The 23,125-nt window shown below is 39.3% G+C and overlaps 1 protein-coding gene across 4 annotated transcripts in view; it reads left to right on the forward strand.

The window, feature by feature from the left end:
- Positions 1–2,959: 2,959 nt before the first annotated feature.
- The window catches only part of epha7 (eph receptor A7), a 68,289-nt gene continuing 48,123 nt past the window's right edge, over positions 2,960–23,125 (forward strand). The window contains exons 1-4 of one of the 4 annotated variants that reach the window (XM_087778926.1): positions 2,960–3,142; positions 4,100–4,164; positions 4,953–5,622; positions 22,808–22,963. In XM_087778926.1, the coding sequence (XP_087635052.1) occupies positions 2,983–3,142; positions 4,100–4,164; positions 4,953–5,622; positions 22,808–22,963 (1,051 nt within the window). In that variant the 5' untranslated portion in view covers positions 2,960–2,982. The remainder of the gene's footprint in view (positions 3,143–4,099; positions 4,165–4,952; positions 5,623–22,807; positions 22,964–23,125) is intronic. The other 3 variants (XM_087778927.1, XM_087778928.1, XM_087778929.1) reach the window with 3 other exon arrangements.

Below are 23,125 nucleotides of genomic sequence, written 5' to 3' on the forward strand. Positions count from 1 at the left end.
AACCGCTCTCCTACATGTGCTGTAGTCAATGACAATATTTAAACAAGTAACCAGTATTTAGGAGAAGGGTTTATACCAATGCAACACTTTTTCACAAACACGTTTCGGATGAGAATTCAGATTCTGACATATAACTATTCATTTTCCAGTGGCACACATTTTTTTTTCTTTTTTTTTTTAGAATTTGCTCTAAGAATTGGTGTCTCATCACAATTGAGAAACTTTGATTCCACTTACATCAAAACTCGACTCTCAGATGGGACAAAAATTATATAAATTATTTAAAATATTAATATACTGTAATCATTTACCCTGTTCTATTTAAAATTGGAGTTCAAATACTGCCTTTTCGTCTGTTACTCTCATCATTCAAGTGACATCATCAAACTTCTGTTTTGCTGAGAAATGAAGGCAGCGACGGGGGCCAAATCTGGCCCATGGAATCATCATGGCCCGTCAGGTTATTTCCAAACCAAAATTCATGATTTTTAAATTTAAATTTAATTTAAAGCCTCCAATATTTCAGTTCACATTTTAATAGACAATGAGACCATTTCAGCCCTCAACCAAAACTGTGGAAAGATTTTAGTCGAATGTGTCATGCATTTTGACACCCTGGTCAAAATGGCAATGAGGAGGAGAGTGATAGTCATATTCGTCCACTGAACACCATTTCCTTCCTCCACTTTGCATTGGCAACCGTGTGAATGAAATATGATCAAATCGAGAAAAAATTGTGCCATGTGCAAATGGTGGTGATTTCCTTAGGGAGCAGCGTTACGTATTCCTCATCTATAAAAAGAATCAAATTGCCTGCGTGCAGAAAGCAACCACAATTTGACAGCGCCTCTGGGCTTCCTCTTATGGTCGCTATTACAGCTTTGGGTGGTGTGTTCCTCCAGGGCCTGGAAGTACAGTCTGCCCGCCCTGCCTGCTTGCTTCTAGGATCTGAACCCTGCCAGCTGTGGGCTGGATTGCTTCCTGACACAGCTGTAGAGATCCATGCATGGGAACGAGACACAACTTTCGGCATTTACATCTCCGGCTTCTGGACCCTCCCAAATCTCTCAAAAATGCAGTTGGAGGGTTGCAGGATGGAAAGCGTGGGAGGAGTGGAACGCTGCCTGCTGATGAGGCGATTCCCTGAATGTAGAACATATTTCTCTGGAGAAATCTACAAGTGGTTCACATTTGTGATTCACATTGGTGACTGCACCATTTTAGAAAAGGTACTTAAAGAACACTTGTAGAATTTTAAAAAAAAGCTTCCTCAACTTTTAAGTCAATATAAATGAGGGGGAAAATGTTATGTTAGTAATTCAAGTATACACCGTCTGGTCATTTAAATACTCATTTCATTTGTTGCAATCTGTATAGTTTATAAAACACTTTTAGATTAAAATGCCTTAAACTAACCTTTATAACACACACTTCTCTTCATTAGCCAATCAGCTAGGTGGCAAGGTGAAGAGAAGACAGCAGCTTCATTACTGTCAGTGCAGAACATAATAAATCTAATGCTCCGTGTCACTTCCATATGAGAGTTACAGGGATGCTTTAATTAGACGATGCTATGGCAACAGTGAACATGTAAGGTGAAGAACAATGAGGCAACACCGTCTAATTCGGAGAGATACCTCGTAATGGCTTGGCTGTTCACTGAGTTGTGAGGAGACAAGAGTAAGGATGCTTACATTGTCTGTACACAACAAAGCCATTATAAAGACAAAACCTGAGGAGGTGGGAGGGCAGGAGCTGTCACTCCGTGAGCGTCCTTGCACTTAAAATCAATCTTAATTGAATGATAAACCCCGTGATTCTAGAGCTTGACCAATCAACACCTCAGTTAGTTAGTCTGTGGCTTCATTTCCAACTTACTGCATCAGCGCTCATGTGCAATCTCATTTAGTGAGAGAAACAGAAAAGAACCTAAAGTTATCGAGTTGTTGCTCTTCATTATCAGTTAGTAGATCCAATTGATCCGGACACTGCCGTAAAGAAAGTGCAGCACATAATGACATTATTTCATAAATATTTCCATATTCAGTAAAAGTGATGAATTGATTTGGAAATTAAACATCTATCCTACCAATATTGTTATAACCTAGCTCTAGATGTATACACTTTAGAACATCTACAGCCGAGTGTGTGTTGTGATGTATGAAGGTTACAGATCTTGGTGTGCCATTCCTTTAAAAGAGCCATCCCAAAGATCGGTGCATTGTTTTCACTCATTCCAGGACATTTTAGCGTTCTGTTGTGAATGCATTAATGATGGTATTAAATGTGAAAACAATGGCTCGGCTCAGGCATTAAAGGCATTATTAAAAAAATATTCATACTTTCAGTTTTCTATAGACAAAAAAAACAATAAAGAAATTATACATTACATTATACACCTTTTCAGTTAGTTTGCTAGTAAGAAAGATGAAAAAATGGAAAAGTTCAAGTATTTCATGTTTTATTTATTTATTTGTACCTTGACCCATGCCAGATATATCAAACATTAAATTAAAAATAAATATTTTCTAAATATAGAACAATAACAATTATAATTTACATTTGAATTCATTTTTAGAACTCATCCTAAAACACACTTACGCTACACGGTTCATCACATTTTCCATGTTATTTTATATCCTTTATTATTAAACGTATTTCATTATCGCCCTTTGTATTTTTTTCATTCACTATTGCTTAGCACTTTTCAACGTGTTTTGCATCTAAGTGAATCATAATAACAATATTAATATAATAATAATGATAATAAGGAAAAACTCTTGCAACAGTCCCTGGACTATCGCTTTCCCCGCCTTCGCCGCGTCCGTGACGTCACTTTCCCGGGCGCACTGATTGGTCCTCGGCGCTGTCTCCCCGTCTGACTGACAGCCCCTTTCCCCGAGACCCCGCCCCCGGGAGCAGGCTGTATTTGAGAGCCGCCAGCAGCGGATGGTTGAACATAGAGCCGCGTAACTGTCGTCCATGGGAAGCGAGCGAGTCGCTGGCACTGCGAGATTCGCCCCCAGATCCTTGTCCGTGTGTCGCACCATGATCTCCAGGTCCTTCCCGCGTCTCTGGATTACATTTTGCCTTCATTTCCCTTTCTTACTACACGGCGGGGACGCACAAAATGCGAAGGAAGGTAAGTTCTTGGAGAAGTTTTCTGACTCTTCTTTCTGACAGTACTGGCCACACAAACACACGTATTCAGTTATGTGTGTGTAGTTCCTCGCGTGGTTCCGTCCACTCGAGCAAGTTAAAAAAAACGGCGCTGGTACCTGTCGGATCCGAACAAGTGTGAACGTGGATCCCCGTGTGTTTACGCGTGGCGATCGAACGATCCATGTCCACAACAAGCTCTTTTTTTTTAGTCCGTCCAACTGGAGGAGACCAGCTGGCATTCGGGTCTCGTGTTCCAAACTCCTGGACTTGACAGGACTGAGCCTCCGAAACGCGGCGGGGATCGGGTTTCGTGGTTCCGTTTGTCAGATCCGAATCCCCTTTTTTATTTTTCATCCTCTTTTAATTCTTCTTAATGATTTTTTTTACCACATACAAATTAAACAAATAATAAAACCGGGAGAAAATGAACATTTTGACTGTGATCTGTAAACTCTTTAAAAAATGCGGTATATTCACGTTCGTTCCTGATCGGAAACCAGTGGTTCCGAAGCGCAGCAGTTTTTACAGCATTGCGTCCTGGCACTGGTCCTGTTTGCTGTCCCAGGAAATTAAATCCTATTACTACTTCTTCATTCTCGTAAAAGCCTCTCGCTTCATTCCTTCAGAACAAAAAAAAAAAAAAAACAGCCATCCCTACGATCAGTGGAGCTAAAGAATCAAAGGCTCGAGTAAATCTCGTCCTCCTTATTAGAAATGATCGTCCTTCCCCCGGTGGAATGCCTGGAAGCGCAGCAGCTTAACTTCAAGTCCAAACATTAAGTTTGAGGATAAATCACAATAGAGCGGTCTCTGATCGTCAGTCTCGAAAATGAGGTCAATGTTGGAATATCTAGACGTGACGCCTGTCTGTTGAAAAAACAGCAGCCGTGATACTCCTGTGAGATTTAACCACCTGCCTCTGGTTTCCTGTCACTAGTTATTCTGTTGGACTCCAAGGCACAACAGACAGAGCTGGAGTGGATCTCCTATCCTCCCAATGGGGTAAGTCTGCTCCCTCCTCAGCCCATCACATTCCCTTTCCTTCTTCTCACAGCTTTCTCTCATGCCCTACATCTGTGACTGGAATATTAAGATGTGATTGTTTGCTCGGAATCTCAAAGACACTAGAGCATATGTAAAATGGTGTCTTCGAATGAAACCCATGTGTGTCCTGATAACACCATTGATTCCATTTGTATATGATGTTTTAAGTCTCTTATCGTGTTTAATTAAACTCATTGAATTACACACATTAACACTTTAAGTCAGAGTTCCTGGGATTCCTTAAAATGAAAATATTCACTAATAGAAAAATTACCTTAATTTGCATTAAATTATCTCTAATGTATGTATTTTTACATTTTTAAACATAATATTAAAATGTAAAAAGGTAGTTTCAAATCAAAATATATCTGGTAACATTTTATAATTACAGTAATAATTTGACAAGCAACCACAATAGAAGAACTAACAAAAGACTAATTGTTTTTACTCGGTGCACTGTTGTGCAAATGCTGGAGTCCAGCACATTTTCTTAATCTTTCACTTTATGCTGAATATTAACAAATAAATAATACTAATAAAATCAAAGTACATGTAAATTTAATTTAATTGGCTGTTCAACCAACAAGTGGCAGTGGGTACCATTGTATATGTGGTGTCCGTAGATTTTAAAATTGATTGTTAATTTGGTCTTACGGTTAAATTCAAATGGCATTTAAATAAAAAATCTTGACTTTAACTTACCTTAAGTTGTGAGAACCCTTATAATATGAATATCTGTTTTTCAGTGGGAAGAGATCAGTGGCCTGGACGAGAACTACATCCCCATTCGCACATACCAGGTTTGCCAAGTAATGGAGCCCAATCAAAACAACTGGCTTCGGACTAACTGGGTCGAGAAGGGCGATGCTCAGCGGATTTTTGTGGAATTGAAGTTCACCTTGAGGGATTGTAACAGTCTCCCCGGCGTGGTGGGAACTTGCAAGGAGACGTTCAACTTGTATTATCAGGAGACCGATTCCGAAATGGGCAGGAGCCTCCGGGAGAACCAGTACGTGAAAATTGATACGATCGCGGCCGATGAGAGCTTCACCCAGGGCGACCTGGGCGAGCGGAAGATGAAGCTCAACACCGAAGTACGCATCATCGGGCCCCTGTCCAGACGAGGCTTCTACCTGGCCTTTCAGGATGTAGGGGCGTGCATCGCCCTGGTCTCGGTCAAAGTGTACTACAAGAAGTGCTGGTCCATCATCGAAAACCTGGCCACTTTCCCCGACACCGTGACTGGCTCCGAGTTCTCGTCGCTGGTGGAGGTGGAGGGCACATGTGTGAGCGACGCAGAGGAGGAGATGGACAACTCGCCAAAGATGCACTGTAGCGCTGAAGGGGAGTGGCTGGTGCCTATTGGGAAATGTATATGTAAAGCAGGATTCCACCAGAAAGGAGACACATGTGAACGTGAGTACCTTTTTTTTTTAATTTTCTAATAATGTATCATATTGCTTTGCTTAGATCCGAGTTTTATTTGGCAAAAAAAAAAAAAATGTCCGGCTACTTCACTGGAATGCGTCTTAATTAATTTCCAAGGCTTTTAATTTATAGTCCAGAAATACTAACTGGAGTTTTCGTTCAAACACCGCTCGCCCCGTTGTGGGCAGCCGTCCAAGACAATCGCTCGCTGAACACACAGGTCTGGAAACAGACGGGCCGGTGGCTCTGTATCTCTGCCCCGACCAGATGACTCCGACACAGAAGGAAAACAAATAGCTGATGTTCTCTAGCATTTGCTCTTCAGGCTTCACCGAGGAACCCAAACGGAGAGGTCAAACATTTTTTCTGCAAAACCCACCATCCCCTGCTTACAATAATTCAGCCCTCCTCTCTAAATGGCCCGGGATTATTGACTAGAAAGATAAAAATCACCCTGGATTAACAGGGGTGACTTAGGTCATGGAACTTAAGTGGCCGGCCCCCTTTTTTTTTTTTTTCTTTTGGCAAAGTGGGCACAGTCAATTTAAGCAGCTTATGTGGAGCGACCGCCGGTAGTAATTGAATGGAATGTGTCTAAGAAACGAACAATTGTCCCTGACAAACACTTTTATGCCACACTGTCATCCACACGGCGCCCCATCGCGAGCACGGCGGTAATGAACTAAATGAAGCCGCGCAATTTAGAACAACATGTCCCGCCTCAGGTTGTCACTAATGTGTGCCGCCTTTTTTTTTTTTATTGTCCTTGTTGTTTTAATATGCAGAGATGCAGGATTCACTTGTTCCCCGAGGTGGAAAGAAAGCCTGTGATTTATTTCCACAGGGAGAGTGTTTCACCACTGCAGCAGGGAGCGCGGCTAGTAATTCTAGCAAGCTTTTATTGTCTGTTAGTGGAACAAAAAAGTCTTAGATTGTCTGAAGATGAAAACGAATACCTGTGGATCCAAGCATCACTTTCCTTCTTAACTCCTGATGAAGAGACATCCCAAATGTTTACCCGGGATCAAAGTCCAGGCGTCTTTATGAGCTTCTTCTCTGCCGAGGCATAAAAGCCTGTGTTTTAAGCAGTGAGTTCATCTAAATAACGTCAGATCCGTGGTGCACTTCAGCACTTCTGCCTGCAGCTCCATTGACGCTAAATTGTCCATTCAGTGGTTTCCTGGTGAACAATCTAATAGCTATTCAAAGTGTTTCTATGAGCAGAACAGACCTCAATCTCTCTGGTCGTGGATTATCTTAATGCGAGAATTCAAATCTCAAAACATGTTTAGACATTCATACTGTAGGCACTATTATTTCACAGTAATTAAAAAAAATGTGTAATAACTATATCATTCAATTCACATAGCTACTGTAAGTAGTGCATTGCTTTCAACAATAAGAACATTTGATTTGTTGTTCTTTTTACGTCAATTGGTCTCAAAGGCTAAACATTAAAAAGAAGAAATATCGCAACAAAAAATGTCGGTCAAACATAAAATGATAAAAACAAGCAGTTACAAGACAAGCTATAAAAGAGAATCTAAAGGGGAGAAGTAAAAATTTTACTTGAGAAATAAATGATGGATGTAGGTGCCCTCAACCATTCATTTGAACAACCATACAGTGTTGTGGTAAAGAACTGATGTACGACAGTGTCTCTACAGATATTCCTGCATTTACGTGTGATAAAGCTTGTGGTCCGTGCGCTGGCTCCCTTCTGTGCTGTCAAAAGAACCAATATATCTGTGGTGTATCTCTCCCCCTCACCACAACAGAGGCCGGACTGAAATGGAAAGCTTCTGCTTGTACCGTGTGAGTTATAGAGTACACTCAGTGATTGACCAGGGAGTCCATGAATTCAATTTTACTGCAGGTCTCATCGTAGTAAAGCGTATAAAAACACTTTTCTCACACTGAAGTCAAGCAGAAATGATACTAACAAAAATAAATGGAATGTGACATAAGCCAATAAATGAATGCACTGCTTTACTGCTGGTCATGAAAAGAAATCATGGCAATAAAAACAAATTTAAGAATATTAACTTAAAATACTTTTTTTAGAAAATACAATTGTAAGTGAAGAGTAAAGTAAATTTGTTATTTAATTATAATAAAATACAGCAGATGATTTAAATAATACAGCTACATAATTATTTAATAAAGATAATAAAACCATTTTTACAATAACACTTGTATTTAAAGGCATCTTTCTAGACAGTCAGTGGTTTATATTTATGTATCTAAATTGGCAGAAAAAATGTAAATTAAATCAGGTGAAAAAAATGATATAACAACTTTCACACTATCTTAAAACAGTTCTCTTCAGGGATAATTGTGTCTTTATTTTTAATTCTGCTGTGTTGGTCTCGTCTCTTGTGACACCGAGGAAGTGTCCAATATTAGGCTTCAGGACTCGGGGTGTTTGGCTGCAGGTGGATGGATACGCGTTCTGTCAGGTTGTGTGATGACCCCTGTGTTGATGGAAATGTCTGCTGCAAAATGTGCTGTGATCCACTCATTCATCACCGTCAGCCAGGAGGGACCCCTTGTCTTTTTTTTTTTCTTTCTTTTTTTAGGTCCATTACAACCACCCCCCCGCCCCCTTCACAAGCCGTCACTTTTTTTTTAGCTCTTTGTGTGGTGATCTGTGCCAGTAAATGTCACTCTTCTCTTCTGCCCGCCATGTCTGCTCCCCTCGGCGTCTCCTCTGCAGCTTCATTTAGCCAATCTGTGCTGATTTGAGAACAGCGACCATTCATTTACTGTCCTCGCGCTTATGGAGCGACTGGTCGGAGTGGAGCCGCGGAGTCGCTCTATCAGACAGAGGAAGAGATGGTTCCCGGGCAGCACATTAGCTTCATTGTTCAGCGTCAGTGTGCATCATGTTGGATGATTCGGACCTTGATTTGTTACGAGTAAATCTCCGGAATCATCGTTTAAATATATCTTGAATAGCCCACCCTAGAAAGGTAGGTAGGTGACGCACAAGATATGGGTGGTTTTTTGGAATCCAAAAAGCTTCTTGAAGGAACTTTTTGGTGTCGTTGGAAGGGAAAGTACCGGAGAGATCGTATCAACGTCCTACTGCTGGAGCGCAACAGCGTCCTGTAGATGGCCTGTCATCCATCTCGACTGTCAGGGAGTTGGACAGAAGTTAGTTGGAGAGTGATTGATGAGCGAGCCCCAAGAGAAGGGAGACGGAGATGGCGATGGGGGAATCCAGTCGCCACGGACCGACTACAACAGCTCGCGTGTATAGAGCCCAACAGGCTGCCCGCCTCACTTAGCATTTCAAATGAAGCCAAGTCACAACAGGAGTTGTTCGCGGATGTTGATTGATCAGCTACAGGTTGATCCACTGTTGAATTATGCAAATGAGCTGTGTTATCTAAAATCCACAGGAGATCCGAATGGACTTGAATCATTGAGAATTTGAAACAAAAGCGCTGATGGATGGCCACTTCCTGTGAATAGTTCCTCCACAGCCGCAGGCTTTCCCCTCCGTCATGTCTGGAAAAGAGAGTCATTGGTTGTCAAGACGTCACACTTGTTCTTCATCCGTCTTTTTTATTGATCATGTGCAGGACAGTAGGACCATTCCGACCTGGGAAATCTGTTCATGTCCAAGGGACAAGTGTAGAGTTTTTCACAAGCACAGAGAGGGTTATTTTCCACCACATCAATACAAAAGTGTCATTGTTATTTTCAATGAAAAGCTCAGACTATTTTGTTAATTTAAAAAACAAATATACATATCACATTTAGTTTCTTTAAAGTATAGAACGATGGTTCAGGTATTCAGAAATAGTGGTTTGCATATATATATTTATTTGAATACCACACATGTATGTATATTTTACTATATTTCAGGAATTTAAAAAATGTGATTATTTTTATACACATAATATTGTAAGTTTTCAGCATTGTTTATTTCTAATAAAGGAAGTACATCAGTGCTATCCAAATGTTGGTACTATTATACTAACATATTTATAATTAATTTAAAAGGCTAAAAATTAAAAGATATTGAATTTCCAAATATATATATATAATATTTACTACTTTATGTGGCCTAACTATTCATCCCATTTAAATGTTATTTTGTATAGAAGTACTGCTTACTGATTCTATTCAGGGCCTTTATTCTTGTGGTGTTCATGTGGGTAAAAGAGAGGTCGCCAGTTCAATTTCACAATGCAATGGCTTCAATTTTCAGCCTCAATTCAAAGTCCAAAATTAATGGTTTGTTAAATTTGAATAGTTTGTTTGTCCAGTTTGTTGGAATTTTTTTTTTAAACTCATTTCTAATTTATTTTTCCTGGCCATAAGTAGCTGGTTGTCTTCCCCAGCTGTCGTTTGAACACTGTATTCCTATGTGCAAATTTACCCAAACAAACTGAGTTATTACATTTGTTTATCTAATGCAGACCACTCAGACTTTGCCTCCAGAGCGGAAGCGAAAGTGTTTGGTACTCGGCAAGGATGATGATCTTGAGTGAGTGCCAGGAGGCTGTTTGTTCCAGACCTGACTGTGCTGTCAACACATCAAATTAGACACGAATGTCTCGTCTTATATTCAAAGGTCTCAGTGGCCGTGCCTGTCTGTGGCTGTTTGATTACAGAATCACAGGAGAGCTTTTCACTGAGGATGTTCCCAGCTACATTTGGACATTTTTTCTGTTTGTTCTGACTTTAGTTTTTTTCTGATGAAAGCTCAGTCAGATACAGGTATTGGTAGTTACCTATTAGTAAAAATTCTATGCAAGATCAGAGAAATTCTACCTTTTTTATCCTCGGAATGTTCATTTGGCCTTGTGTCATAGTCATTATCTTTTCAAGCATCCTTATTTTAATACACTTTTTCACTTATTTATTTACTCTGTTCTTATAAACATTATATATTATTTATATATTTGGGTCTTGCTGTGCCAGTGATGATAGACCTGCATCTCCTGTAGGGCTGTACCAATTTAATACAAACTATTAAGCTAACCATATGATTCAATATGATTTACTAATGTCAATACAGTTAAATTAAATATATATTTAGCTCACGATGAGATTGAATACAATATTACAAGTAATCATTTTCTTAATGTGATTGTTCAACACTCTTTTGGTTGAATGAATAGAACTGAAAGCCAAAATATGCTCAGTTTTAGCTAATGATTGTGGCAATCTAGCAGCTGAAAGTTTAGTCGGATAACCATTATGAACAAACACTGTGAACATTTGCATGTTAATTGAAAATAAAATGAATTATTATATTTTACACAAACTTAATTTGTTATAAAAAAAAAAAAAAGTATAAAAATAAAATATGTTTTTAAAGCCAAAATAATCCAATTAAAATGCTTAAAAGTACTGTTGAATATCGATCGTATACTGAAAAAGATATATCGCTATAAATATCGATGAATCGATTTGTTTTGGGTTCTCTCTATTGAAACTAGAGTAAACTTTTTAGTCTCCTCAATTGTAATACATGTGTTAAAACTATAAGTATTCTTTGTTTCATTCTATTTTTTAAGATTCATTTACATTCACATCAGAAAGTTCTGTTTCTTACCCAAGATTAAACTTTGTTCCAAGTGTAGATTTAGGCCTGTAACTTTATCATAAGATGAAGCGAACGGACATATGTTTGTTCTCTGTGGAAGATTTTGCTCGATCAGCACTATTTTAAAATCTAAAACAGCCCTTAGGTGAGCCATGTGAAAACGCCTTTCCGAATTGTGATGCAAATTAAGCTTCCCCTCTGCTGGACTTTGACACCAGGGAGGGAGACCTTTGTGACATCGTGTCCGATAATGTTATTTCCAAGTGATGAAGGGGTCAGATCAGTCCAAGAAGCGGGTCAACGAATATTAACTTAATTCACACGTGACTGCAAAGCCCGGCGTCACCGCAAAATGGAGGTCTGATTCTGGCGTTTAGTAACGTGAGTGTGCAGGCTGACAGGGCACTGTCAAGAAAGAAGATGGATGATCGCTGCAGTTGACCCCTGATCGCCAGCGGAGTCACCTCTCCGCCCCTTCTCTCCGCATGACAAAGCAGCCTCACTGCTTTTTAGCTGGCCTCATATCCACTTGCACTAACAGGTGAGGACGTCTCTGCGTCAATACTTTCACCACTTTCTCCCCGCAAAAGAAAAAAAGGACAGATGTCTTTTTGATAGCCGCTGACCGCCCGCGACCATGAAGTCAAACAGGCGGACCGCGAGTCGGAAAACAATGTCCCTGGTGTTCAGAGGGCAGCAGGGTGAACGTGATATGTGAGCAGGCTGGGGGGTCTCACTACCTGAGGAGTCAGCAGTAAGCAGCAGGACCTGCTCCAGGGAAAAGAAAATCAATAGTTTCTTATGTAACTTTTCACTTTTCCCTTCATGATCCAGAGCAGAGCCGGCAGGAGTTAAATCGGGCAAAATGAAGCTAGTCAAGCAGAAAGTTGCTGCTGAGTGAATCAGTCCCTCTAAGAGGAGATCAAAAGTACATGTTAAATATTTGTATTTCTTTCCCCTTTAGTGAGATTAGGTTATCATTTTTCACACCAGTATTTCCTTATAGATACATTTGATCAAATAAAAAGCTTTTTTTTATTGAGGTTATTGGCACCTGCAATACTATTTTAAAAATAAAATGATTGGACAAGAAATACACATACCAAAATGAAATTAAACCTTTTTTTTTCTTTTTTTAAATGAGCATGTACATAAAGAAAAATAATTTAAGTTTTAGACAGGACGTGTCTCCTATCTTTTGTTATGTTTCGTTATACATTGCTGTCTATGGTATTCTTTTCCCTTTCATACATGTCCTTTATAAAATTAAAAAAAATATTTGAAAAATGTTTATTCATTTATTTATTATAGCTCTTACTCCCGTATTGGGGCCGCATTGCATGTTATTAATGGCTTAAACAAGGATGAAAAAACTCTACATTGAAGTCAAAGTCATGCCAGCAATGAACCGCAGCCTCATTCTCAAAGAATAAAGACATTGATTGATCTTTAGAAGAGGGAATGACTCACTGCCGAGTCTGTCTTTACCGCTGAAGATATGATGAATACATACTGATGAATACATAACAGAAAATTTGTCCTCCACTTCTGAAATGAGTGACTTTAGAAAAAAAAGGCTTTTAAAAACGAAGGGTATGCATGTGTGTGTGTGTGTGTGTGTGTGTGTGTGTGTGCATATGTTTGAAATGACTATCGTGAAACAATTGCTTTTAGAAGTCGCATTAAAATGAAATAATATTAAATATGATAATGTTAATTTTATTCACTGCTTTGTCAGAGTGGTAAGCATAAGGGGGGTCAAGCTCTCTTTTCAATGACTTTCAATTTTGTCAATTGTTTTGCAGCAATGATATTTTTTTATTATTTGAAAAGTGTCCTTGAGTCTCCACAAAGACACTCATGAAAATGTATTATTGTTAGGATGAGACGCCAAAATGCTGCCAACGCTTATTTCGATTAGTTAAAAATAATCTTGGAATAGCTGCAAAAACGTGAACAAAAAAGAAATCAGGTTTGTAAAAAGGCTTGTTTCCCTCTCTGTTAAACCTGATGTGAAATATGGGTATATCATTGCGGTACAGCATACTATCATAGTTAAATATGGTTAGAAGTTACTGTTAGAGACACGTCCACTTTCCACAAATCTAATTAAGAGCTGTAGCTCCGGCCAGCCGTCGGCCCTTTCCATCCTCGGCTTGGGAGAGAAATTCTCTCACTTAAATCCATTTTTAGAAAAAGCCACAATCACTTAGAGCAGGCAGCTCTTCAGAGTGAAGTGTTGGACGCAGCTAAGGCCAGACGTTTTCCTGTCCTGTTTCTGTCATTTTAGAATGCACAATAAGACTCGCAACAGCATTTTTGACTTGATTCTGATGAATAAATTCTTGTATTGAATGTTTTTTAATTAAGTTGATGATACAACTATATATAGTGGCAGGAATTAAGCTACTTTAATCAATACTTTTCTTACTAACATCCATTGAATTTCAAACTCCTCATTGCAACCTGGACGTAAACCCTGAGATTCTCTAGGGATTACATTTTCTTTAATATTCTCTATAAAAAATCATGTCAAAAACATACTAATATTTATGTCTCTTCCCTGACTTTATTTATTTAATTCAATGGCATCATTTTCTAGTTTCGCTAGTACAGATTATCGTAACTTTAATTCCTCCTTTTAGTTTCGATCAAAAATTGACAATGTGCGAAATTTCTCTGAAGAAAAGATATAAGTGACAAATGCTGTGAATCTGAATCACTTGTTACCCGTGAGCAAGTATTCTTTTGCACTGGACATTTTATTTTATTTTTTGGGGTGGGGGGGGGGGGGGGAATTGTAGGAGAAATGTACCATTTACCATTTAAAAGGAGCTTTTCTTATTATTGATGTCACCTATATATACATATCTAATTCACTGAACAGAATGAACCAAAAATGTTTACAATGTGAACATTGAGCGTGCCACGTAATTATTTATTTACGTCACATGAACATTAAGTGTGTCATTCGATGATTTATTTATGTCACGTGAGCAGTATGTGTGTCATGTGTTCATTTATGGATAGTCTTTCAGGAGTCGCATTGATCACGGTGCTGCTCCAGTGGAGAGAATAAAGGGCGACATCTTTTTCCTTCCATCCTTTTTTCCGCTTTGCACGCACAGCCTATAACATATCGCATGTTTGTCCATAAAATTGTCAGCTTAACAAACGTGTCCTACATAGGAGAGTTGCTGATTCTGTTGGATCACTGAGCTTTCGTAGCAGTTTTCTGTAAAGACATTGACATGTCCCTTACAAGCAAGCACACACTTCTTTATCTCACAACAGCATTCAGGTAGTCAACGGAGCAGCAGTTTATCCAGGGCAGCCGTTATCGATCCCATGATTGAGCCCCTTTGCGTGGGTGAACACGCTTGTCTTCTTACCATCAGGATGACGACAAGCCAAACAAATATGATGATACTTGTGGCACATTGGCTTATTTGAAATCCATAAATCATCGTTCAAAACTTTATTCACTTTTGGAATAACTTTTCTCATTTCCGGCCTTGAAACGACTTATATTGTGATTTCTTCCCTTGGAAAAAAGTACCACATATGAAGTTTTTTATCAAGTATTCTTAAGTTAAATCAAAGTACAGTTAGTATACTGTATTAAATGAACATGTACTCTTCTATATTTCTGGCACTCCTACATTGTAACACTTTAAGTGTGCTAGATATACATTTTGAGGCTTTAGTTATAATTACGACATTAATGATGGATAATACCTCAAAGCAAATATCTGTTTCTAACAGTAACTCCCATGATCCTTTACTTCTGGAACACGACACAGAAATATAGTGACTGTACCTGAAGTACATTTCATAAAGTATACTTGAGTATAATAATATGTTTACATCAGTGTACTATTTTAAAGTGTAGTATATTGAAAGTCAAATTCAGGTATACTTTCAATAGTTTTAGTGTAAAATAAATATACTCAAAGTAGACTTGAATATACTTATTTTTGTTAAGGGATGTCAAAAGTAAACTTCAAGTATACCTGTTCATTGATAGAATAAAATAAGTATAGTTATAGTACACTTTAATATACTTCTTTTATAAACCCTCTTAATGATGTAGAACACTTGTTGTGAATGCATTTCAAGTTTATTTAAAAAATACTTACACTGACTTTCCTCATTTACAGGAACATTCAAAGTTAATGTTCGACATGGTTTCTTGCTGGATAGTTGGCCATCAAACTCTACGTCACTGCACGCTGAAGTAATAATGAAGTAAGCGGGCGTCGAAGCTGCCATCCCCCACTAAATGTTAATTAGTTACTCACTTTGATCTTTTCGGCGTCGAAGCGATCAGCCACTTCCTACGGGTCCTAAAACCTTCGAGCCCCCAACACTGTGTCAGAGAACGCTTATCTGCTCTTTGTTTATCGCCGAAAGCTACTTATCTCGAGCCGTGCACAGGTAGCTCGAAAGAATAGGCTGCTTGTCTGGATGTAAGGTGCGGCAGGTTTATCCCTCCGTCGGTGTGTGTGTGTGTGCTATACTCCACAATCATTAACTATTTTAGTCTGAGTGGGGGAAAAAAAAGCTGGCTTTAAAATAAAAAAGTTAATTTGTACACATAGATGTGCACATCAAAGGTTTATGTGGTGACAGCTGAGCAGAAGACGTTTGCAGAGAAGATCAGATTAGCTCAGTCATGCATGTTCTGATTTGTACTGGCACATGCTTGAATTGGCCACTGTGTCGAGTGAGCCGTCTTTTGAGATCTTGGATATTAAGGACAATGTCATGTCTTAGCGTTTCTGCTCTGGGCTCGACTCTTTGTGTCATAGAAGCAACAGCCCGGCATCAAAAGAGATGCAACTGTTGTTCTTCCATAAAGATCTATAAACACACTAATACATGTTTATTAAGGGGCAGAGCTCAATTCACATTCAGTCAGAGACTCCACGGCCTTCAGCCCGAGCAATAAGCTTCTATTGACTGCATAGTTCCAGTGTGTGGTCATGGTTCCTGAGAGAAATAAAGCCAGAGTTGGATTTTAAATGGCATTTCATGCTTGTCTGAACACACTGCTAGACAGCAACGCATCTGAGGTGGCTGATGGAGAGTGTTTATGGCTCTTTTAGCATTTTAATGTGACGTGAGACGAGACATTGTCCTTGTTTCTCTCCTGTGTGCAAACAGCAGCTAATTTTATTCATTCATCGTCTACTGCTTATCCTGAACCTGAGAGTGCGGCGGGGTGCGGGAGCTGATAGCGTCCGACTTTGAGTTCACCTTGAAGTTGCTGACAGTCAATTATAGGACACATAGACAGTGTCTCAATACATCAGCGAGCAGGCATCTGGGCGCATTAAAAAAGGAAGGTTCTGGAATTGACGCTTCGGTCCATTTGCTGTTCAAGTTCCATCTGATAAACTGCTCTTTGATGAATATTTTTACAGCTGCCTTACAGCAAGACGGTGCACTCTTGTGTTGTCCAACCTGAATAAACACAGGTCCAGAGACAAACATGTTTTTATATTCTCTTGTGCCTGCAGGTTTTTGTTTTGTGTCTATTTGTCAGTGGAAATGTGCTTGGATGTCGCCTGCTGCTTGTACTAGACAGCTAGGATTGACTACTCTATCCATAAAGTCAAAGAATATAAGTAATAAAAAGCAGATGTATTCCTGGGTAGTGTGACCTATTGTTGCACTTGGATAATTACTTTGGTAACTAAAGAGTTGACCCTGTACTAGTGGTTCTTGCTTCCTTTTCGCCCCTTTATTGTCCACATTAACTTGGTCAGAGCAGACATTTTTTCTGGATTTGGACCTAATCCTATGAGAATTCTGGCTTAGTTAATAGGTCTCTAACTTGTGATCTTTTTTTTTCTTTTCGAAAGAAAAATCTGCCATCTATACCTTTTAGTGTCCAAACACTCAAAAAGCAACCGTTAAAAGGGTATTGATTAAACTGTCATAGATTTTGGTGCCTCATGTAAGTGTAGATAAAGTTTACGAGGAAAATTAAAATCTCTAATATGTCATCTCAACCCTATTCCTTCGCCACATATAAAACGTTTTGAACCTTTATGATACTTGTGATTTTTAAACAAGTCTCCTTTATTTTTTTCTTGAAATTATGACATTGATTGAAAAAGAGTGATCGTTTCAGTCAATAAATGGGGTGAAACTAGTGGTTTGATATCTGGTTCCTACTTAACTTCTTGCCCATGTGAGGGATACTTTAAGTTCAATAGACTAGAACATCTTTGTATCAATGCATACTGGAATACAAGTTTTATTAACAAAATCTAGACTAAAATGGATACATCTAACAAAAAAAGACTCAAATATTGGGAGTTTTGATCGAATTAAAATTGACTTCCCCAAATACAGAATGGACGTGACTGGAGCGAATTAAAAGAAGTGGACTAGGTTAATACTTACAACTAGTGTGTGTTTTATTTTGAGGGTCTTGGTATCAATCCAGAAATAGTTATGGCTTAGTCTGTCTTGGTCGTGATTTTTGTCTTGGTCTAAACACTTTCCTGTCCTGGTAGAGTCTTGGTCTCGGCTGACCTTCCTACAGATTTGGGAATTATTCTCTGCCCCACCGAACATATTTAGGCCTAGCCTAAACAAAATAGATAACATATTGTCTCATTAATTGTTTCCCCTGCTGTTTAAAATAACCGTTGCCCTTGCCAGTGCCACAGACGGCTGAGTTGAGCTGTTATTATTATGTTATTTATACCTTGCAGACCATATTTGTACTGTGTAATCTTTTTCTACCATACCGTGGTTAAGATTAGGTCTGCAGTGACTGTTTGGAGCGAAGAACAAATGCTAACCAGGCCTGTGATTCTAAACATATTCGTCCTTGTGAAATAAGAAAATAAACGTTTCGTTTATCAGCTTTGACCCACTCCACCTGGCATTCATCATCAGTCTGGCCTACATGTTGGTGCTGTCGCCTCCTCTCCTCCCTCTGACTCTTTTATCACTCTAATGTGCTGCTATCTCTTGACATGCTCGCTCCGCGTCCCGGCGCCACCACCGGGGTGCCTGCGAGGAGGATTCTTTCCATGTACATCTAAGCACGAAGACGGATTCAACACATAATCACAGCTGATAGGAGGGCGCATGCGGGAAGGGAGGGGGTGGGTCTGGACTGAACGTGATCCACCAGATGTACAATAGTTTGCTTATTTCCACTATGGTTCTGCTTTATAAGAGATTTTTTACGAACTTTTCTCACCAATGCAAACTCAACAATTGTACGACTCCACCTTATTAACAGTTTAACAAGATAGACGTGTGATAAAATGGCAAAAAAGAAAAGATTTGGGGTCAAGGCAGTGATCAAATATTTAGATACGACCTCGAGACTAGAGAACCGGCTTCTTTTTATTCTGCAACGGCATGTACAGGGCCTTAGAGATCCAGTGTCAGGACTGTGCGAGAGCGGAATATCATTCAGGAATGTTAAGAAGCTCAACTCCTAGCAAGAAGAAACACACCCAAATCCTTGAGAACTGCAACAATCGCTTGTGCTGTGTGAATTATGTAAGAAGCTGATTTGGGGCCAGAACAAGTCAGGACCATGACACTTGCAAGAGTGTGTGAATATCTCAATCCAGGCAGGCTCCAGGAGCTCTTCTTTGTGAGCTGAGAGGTGCTGAGCACAGCCTTTCCATTGGCACATCAGTGAAGGAGCGCTGGAAAAGAGAAATTACAGATGCTGGTCCCGGAACCTGCTATAGTTGCATTTTCTCTGCACTCCTGACCCGCCTGTCAAACGACGATTCCTCAGCATGGTAAATAAGTCGGCTTTTGTGTTTGCCGAGCTTCTCGATTTAGTCCATGTCAACAATCTTTGGTCATTATCCAGCGCTTATCTAGGTCCAAAAAGGATGGCATGGATCTAATGAGGTGGTTCCTTTTGTCAGGGCTGCTATGTACCTAATAAGAAAAGCTCCATTTAAACATGTCAATGGTCGACGCAGGTGTCACTTAACTCCCTGAGGACGACGTGAGCGAAGTCTGTGGTTAATTGTGCCATAGATGATTCTATTGATGGGGGGGGGGGGGAAGGGTTACTGCAGGGAATACTCACAAAGAACGGGCCCACTGGTGACCGGCCTGTCTTACTATAAGAGTGTCATTCAGCATCTGGCACTAGGACCATTGTGTGTCTGTGCAAACGAGCGTAGACCAGCTGCTGGGAAAAGAATGCTGTTGTGTTTGTACATGTCATTCAGCGCTCTGGCGGCGGTGGAAAGAGCTGCAGACACACTTGTTTGCACGTCTTGCTGTTTTTTCAAGGCCTCATTTGCTGCTTTGTTGCTTCTGCAAACACCTCTGGATGCCAAAGTGGGTCGAACATGCTAATAAACATAGTGTCAGCCGCTGGTTATTTTTGATGAAAACATCCGGATTGCTTCACATTCTGGACTAGATCAAGAGCCTGTTTTTAATTATTAGAGTTATGATGTGTTGTTATTGAGGCCCCAGAGGTTGGCTGCTGTCTCAATGCAGTATCAAGATGAAATCCTGCTTCATTTGAATGGTATCATATGTTTTCCTTCACTGAATATGTGTGGGAATTGACTGTTGCCTCATAAGCCAACCTTATGTGACTGAACCTGCAGAATGGTAATTTTATGGCAAGGAAAAAAGTAATTTGGATCAAATAATAAGAAAAAAAATGCATTTATTTTTTGACAGTGGTAATCTGCCAGGAAAATTATTATGTTCAGTTCTTGTGCAGGTTAATAATGTATTTTCAACAGTGAGTCATTTTTTAGTATTTAAGGTTGTTCCGGTTAATGTTGTTTTTGTTTTTCATTTTTTGATTTAATGTCAGTCTTTGCATGAAACTCTCATTTTAGTTTTTTATTAGTATTAGTCCCGTTTAGATTCTTATAGTCTGGTCCAGCTAAAAGTCAGACATTTAAAAAAGTTAGTTATCTATGATTATTTACCTCTCATTTTAGTAAATATAACTGATATTTTACAAATTATTTAATTAAACATTTGAGTCTATTTTTATAACACATTCCTTTCAATCCAATTCATATTGTTGAAGTATCCAGTAGTTCCACAAAGCCAACATTTTATTTTTGTGTTTTACTATTCAAAGGTTCTTATCAATCTGTTATCTAGGATACACACATATTGATACTCTTAAGTTTGTCTTTATTTTTTAGAGAACCCACACAGATAAGGAATCTGGCGTTGATCATAATGTATGCGGCGGCTTGTTTGGTCTGACAAGCACCAAGAGCAAAAGCAGGGGAAAAAGTCATGCGTATCACAGAGCCTCTTCACATCTGTGTCAACATTCATCATGTCTCCCATGATCACAGTCTAAGTGTAAATTCCCAGAAGAGAGAATAGACAACCCGGATCGTATTTTACCTTTGATCAAGGATTTCAATGAAGATGCGCATCATGGTCATTTGTGCAGCTGCACAAAACAGTTTTCTTCTCTCTCAGCAAAACCTGCTTTGGATGAATGCGTTCAGAACTGTGTTATGGTTGATGCTGTTTTTATGGGGAAATGCATCTGCTGTTGCCAACACAAAAACTTACCATATATGTTGCTTTTGAGTTTTACTGATTTACTTCTTTTCCAAAATAAAAACTAAAACCTTTTTAAATTCAACACATTTTCAAAAATAAAATAAAAAGAACCTGCCACAAAATGATGTAGCTGCAATATGTAATATTTCCCTTACATATTAAAAAAGTAGCTCTTCACTAATGGGACATCAAACTACCTTTCATTATATTTGACAATACATTTTGGACCACTATTGAGATCTTTTAAGCTCTCTATTGTCTGAACACATCGCTGCTAATTTCTACTACCTTCTGGCAATGAGTCTAGGGACGTGTGTGTGTGAGAGAATATCGTTTTAGGGGTATGGTTGGTCCTCGGCCTCAGATCTGTTTTAACTCAATTCATCTCAAAAGAGGGTGTGTTTACATTTAGCAGAGTGCTTGACAAATACCAGGCAAAGACATTTAAGATGTTCCCAAATCACTATAGGTTACAATAATCAATTTAGGTTTTACAAAAAGTCAGTCACAATTTCTTTACTGAAAAAACTCCTCCAATTATAAAGAAATAACTCATTCTTAAGAGCAAATTTCTTTCAAGTTTCAAGTGTAAACTTACAGAGTGTGTATGAAAAATGTGTTTTTCAATTCTATATTTGGTAACATTGCAAACACTCATACTGCCTCATACTCATACTGCCATGCAGTGTTTACATACTATGCAAACATGTAGCCTCTCTAACCAGTGTAAAGTGATAAGAGCGTTTTATAGTCTGCTATAAAGACACTCCCATCACTATTTGGTTGATTAAACTTCAGTAAAACAGCAGGCTGCTAGAGTACAACATGAGATTGTCACAACCTGCTTGATGGTACTTGAAGCGCTAGCTTTATCAAATCATGGCCCGAGAGATTTGCGAGCAAAGTGATTTGTTCTTCCACGCCGTTCTTCTGATGAAAACGTGTTCAGGTCCCTGGGATGATGTTTGCTGTTGGCTGATATTACCCTGAGACTTCATCTGCTGCTTAATGAGATCATCAGTTCATGGTTTACGCGGTTAAACAGGCGCTTTCAAATTAACCAGGTCGGAGAGAAACATCTTGGAGGACCCAAGAGAGAAATTGAGAAATAGGAGAAAAAAGACACAACATAAAATACAGAAGTATCTCTGAATGGTCATCTGCAGTAGCAGGAGTGTTTAATCCTTTTTTTTAGCCGACTATAGTGCCAGATTATTGAACAACATGACTGATTGATGGCTTCATAAGTTCTCTCGCTTCATCTCAGATGGGATGTGTACCCAGGCCCACAAAAGTAACCCCAAGAAAAATGCTAGAAAAACACCATTTATCAAAAAAAAAAAAGCTTTTGACATGAGCTGGCTCAAAAAATACTTTCCTGTACCGGTTAGTGGCCAGACAATGTGGAGTCGAGGGTTTCCATATAGGCAAACTACAGGGCAACAATAGTTTCTATGTCCGTTTAAGTATGTCCCAAGAGACAATGTATTCTGACAAGATTCAAGCCCTTAAGAATGCAGATCACACATCAAAAAAACATGGTACTTACTTGCTCATTTCACAGACCTTCCAGGCTGTAGGTTCCAAACGCCTACATGTACTACCAAAAGGTGGTTAGTTTTAATCGTCAACCATTAAGACCATGAAGAACTCCAAGACAAGCTTATCCTATTTTAAACTATGGAGTGCAAAAAATAAATAAATCAACAGCTTTTTTTTATCTTTATTGATTTGTATCTATTTAGAGTGCTCTTTAACACTGTTGTGTGTTTGAACTGTCAATGTTTTCTAATGCTGTCTGTAAGTTTGATGTTTACCTGCAACCAGATTTACCCTCGGTAACCAATAAAGCCCTTTGCCTAACCTTACTTTAAATATTAAAAATATATTCATTTTCTTCGCACTCTTAAGTGTTTTCCTGTGAATAAAATGTTGTCAATACTCTCACCTGTGAGAGATGAGAATCAGATAGAGCCGTTGACCTGCGATGATGCCGGTCAGAGGCCTGTATCTTGTTTACTTCCCTCAACCTCTTCTCCCTCTGCTCTTCCTCCACAGCGTGCAGCCGTGGCTTTTACAAGTCTTCCTCCCAGGACCTCCAGTGCTCTCGCTGCCCGACCCACAGCTTCAACGACCGCGAGGGTTCCTGGCGCTGTGATTGCGAGGACGGCTACTACCGGGCCGCCTCAGATCCTCCCTCAGTGGCCTGCACCAGTAAGTCTGCCGAGGCATTGCTAAGTAAACACGACAGCCGAGTTAAATTAAACAGATTTCTTATTCGCTTCCTGATGTTAGCTCCAGATGTGACCAACAGCAGTTTAGTTACTTCCCAAAGTGTCATTATGTTTGCGCTCATGCATGCCTGTTTTCTGTCGG

Source organism: Callionymus lyra, chromosome 17 (genome assembly GCF_982586985.1).
Source record: "Callionymus lyra chromosome 17, fCalLyr1.hap1.1, whole genome shotgun sequence".
Taxonomy (NCBI): Eukaryota; Metazoa; Chordata; class Actinopteri; order Syngnathiformes; family Callionymidae; genus Callionymus; species Callionymus lyra.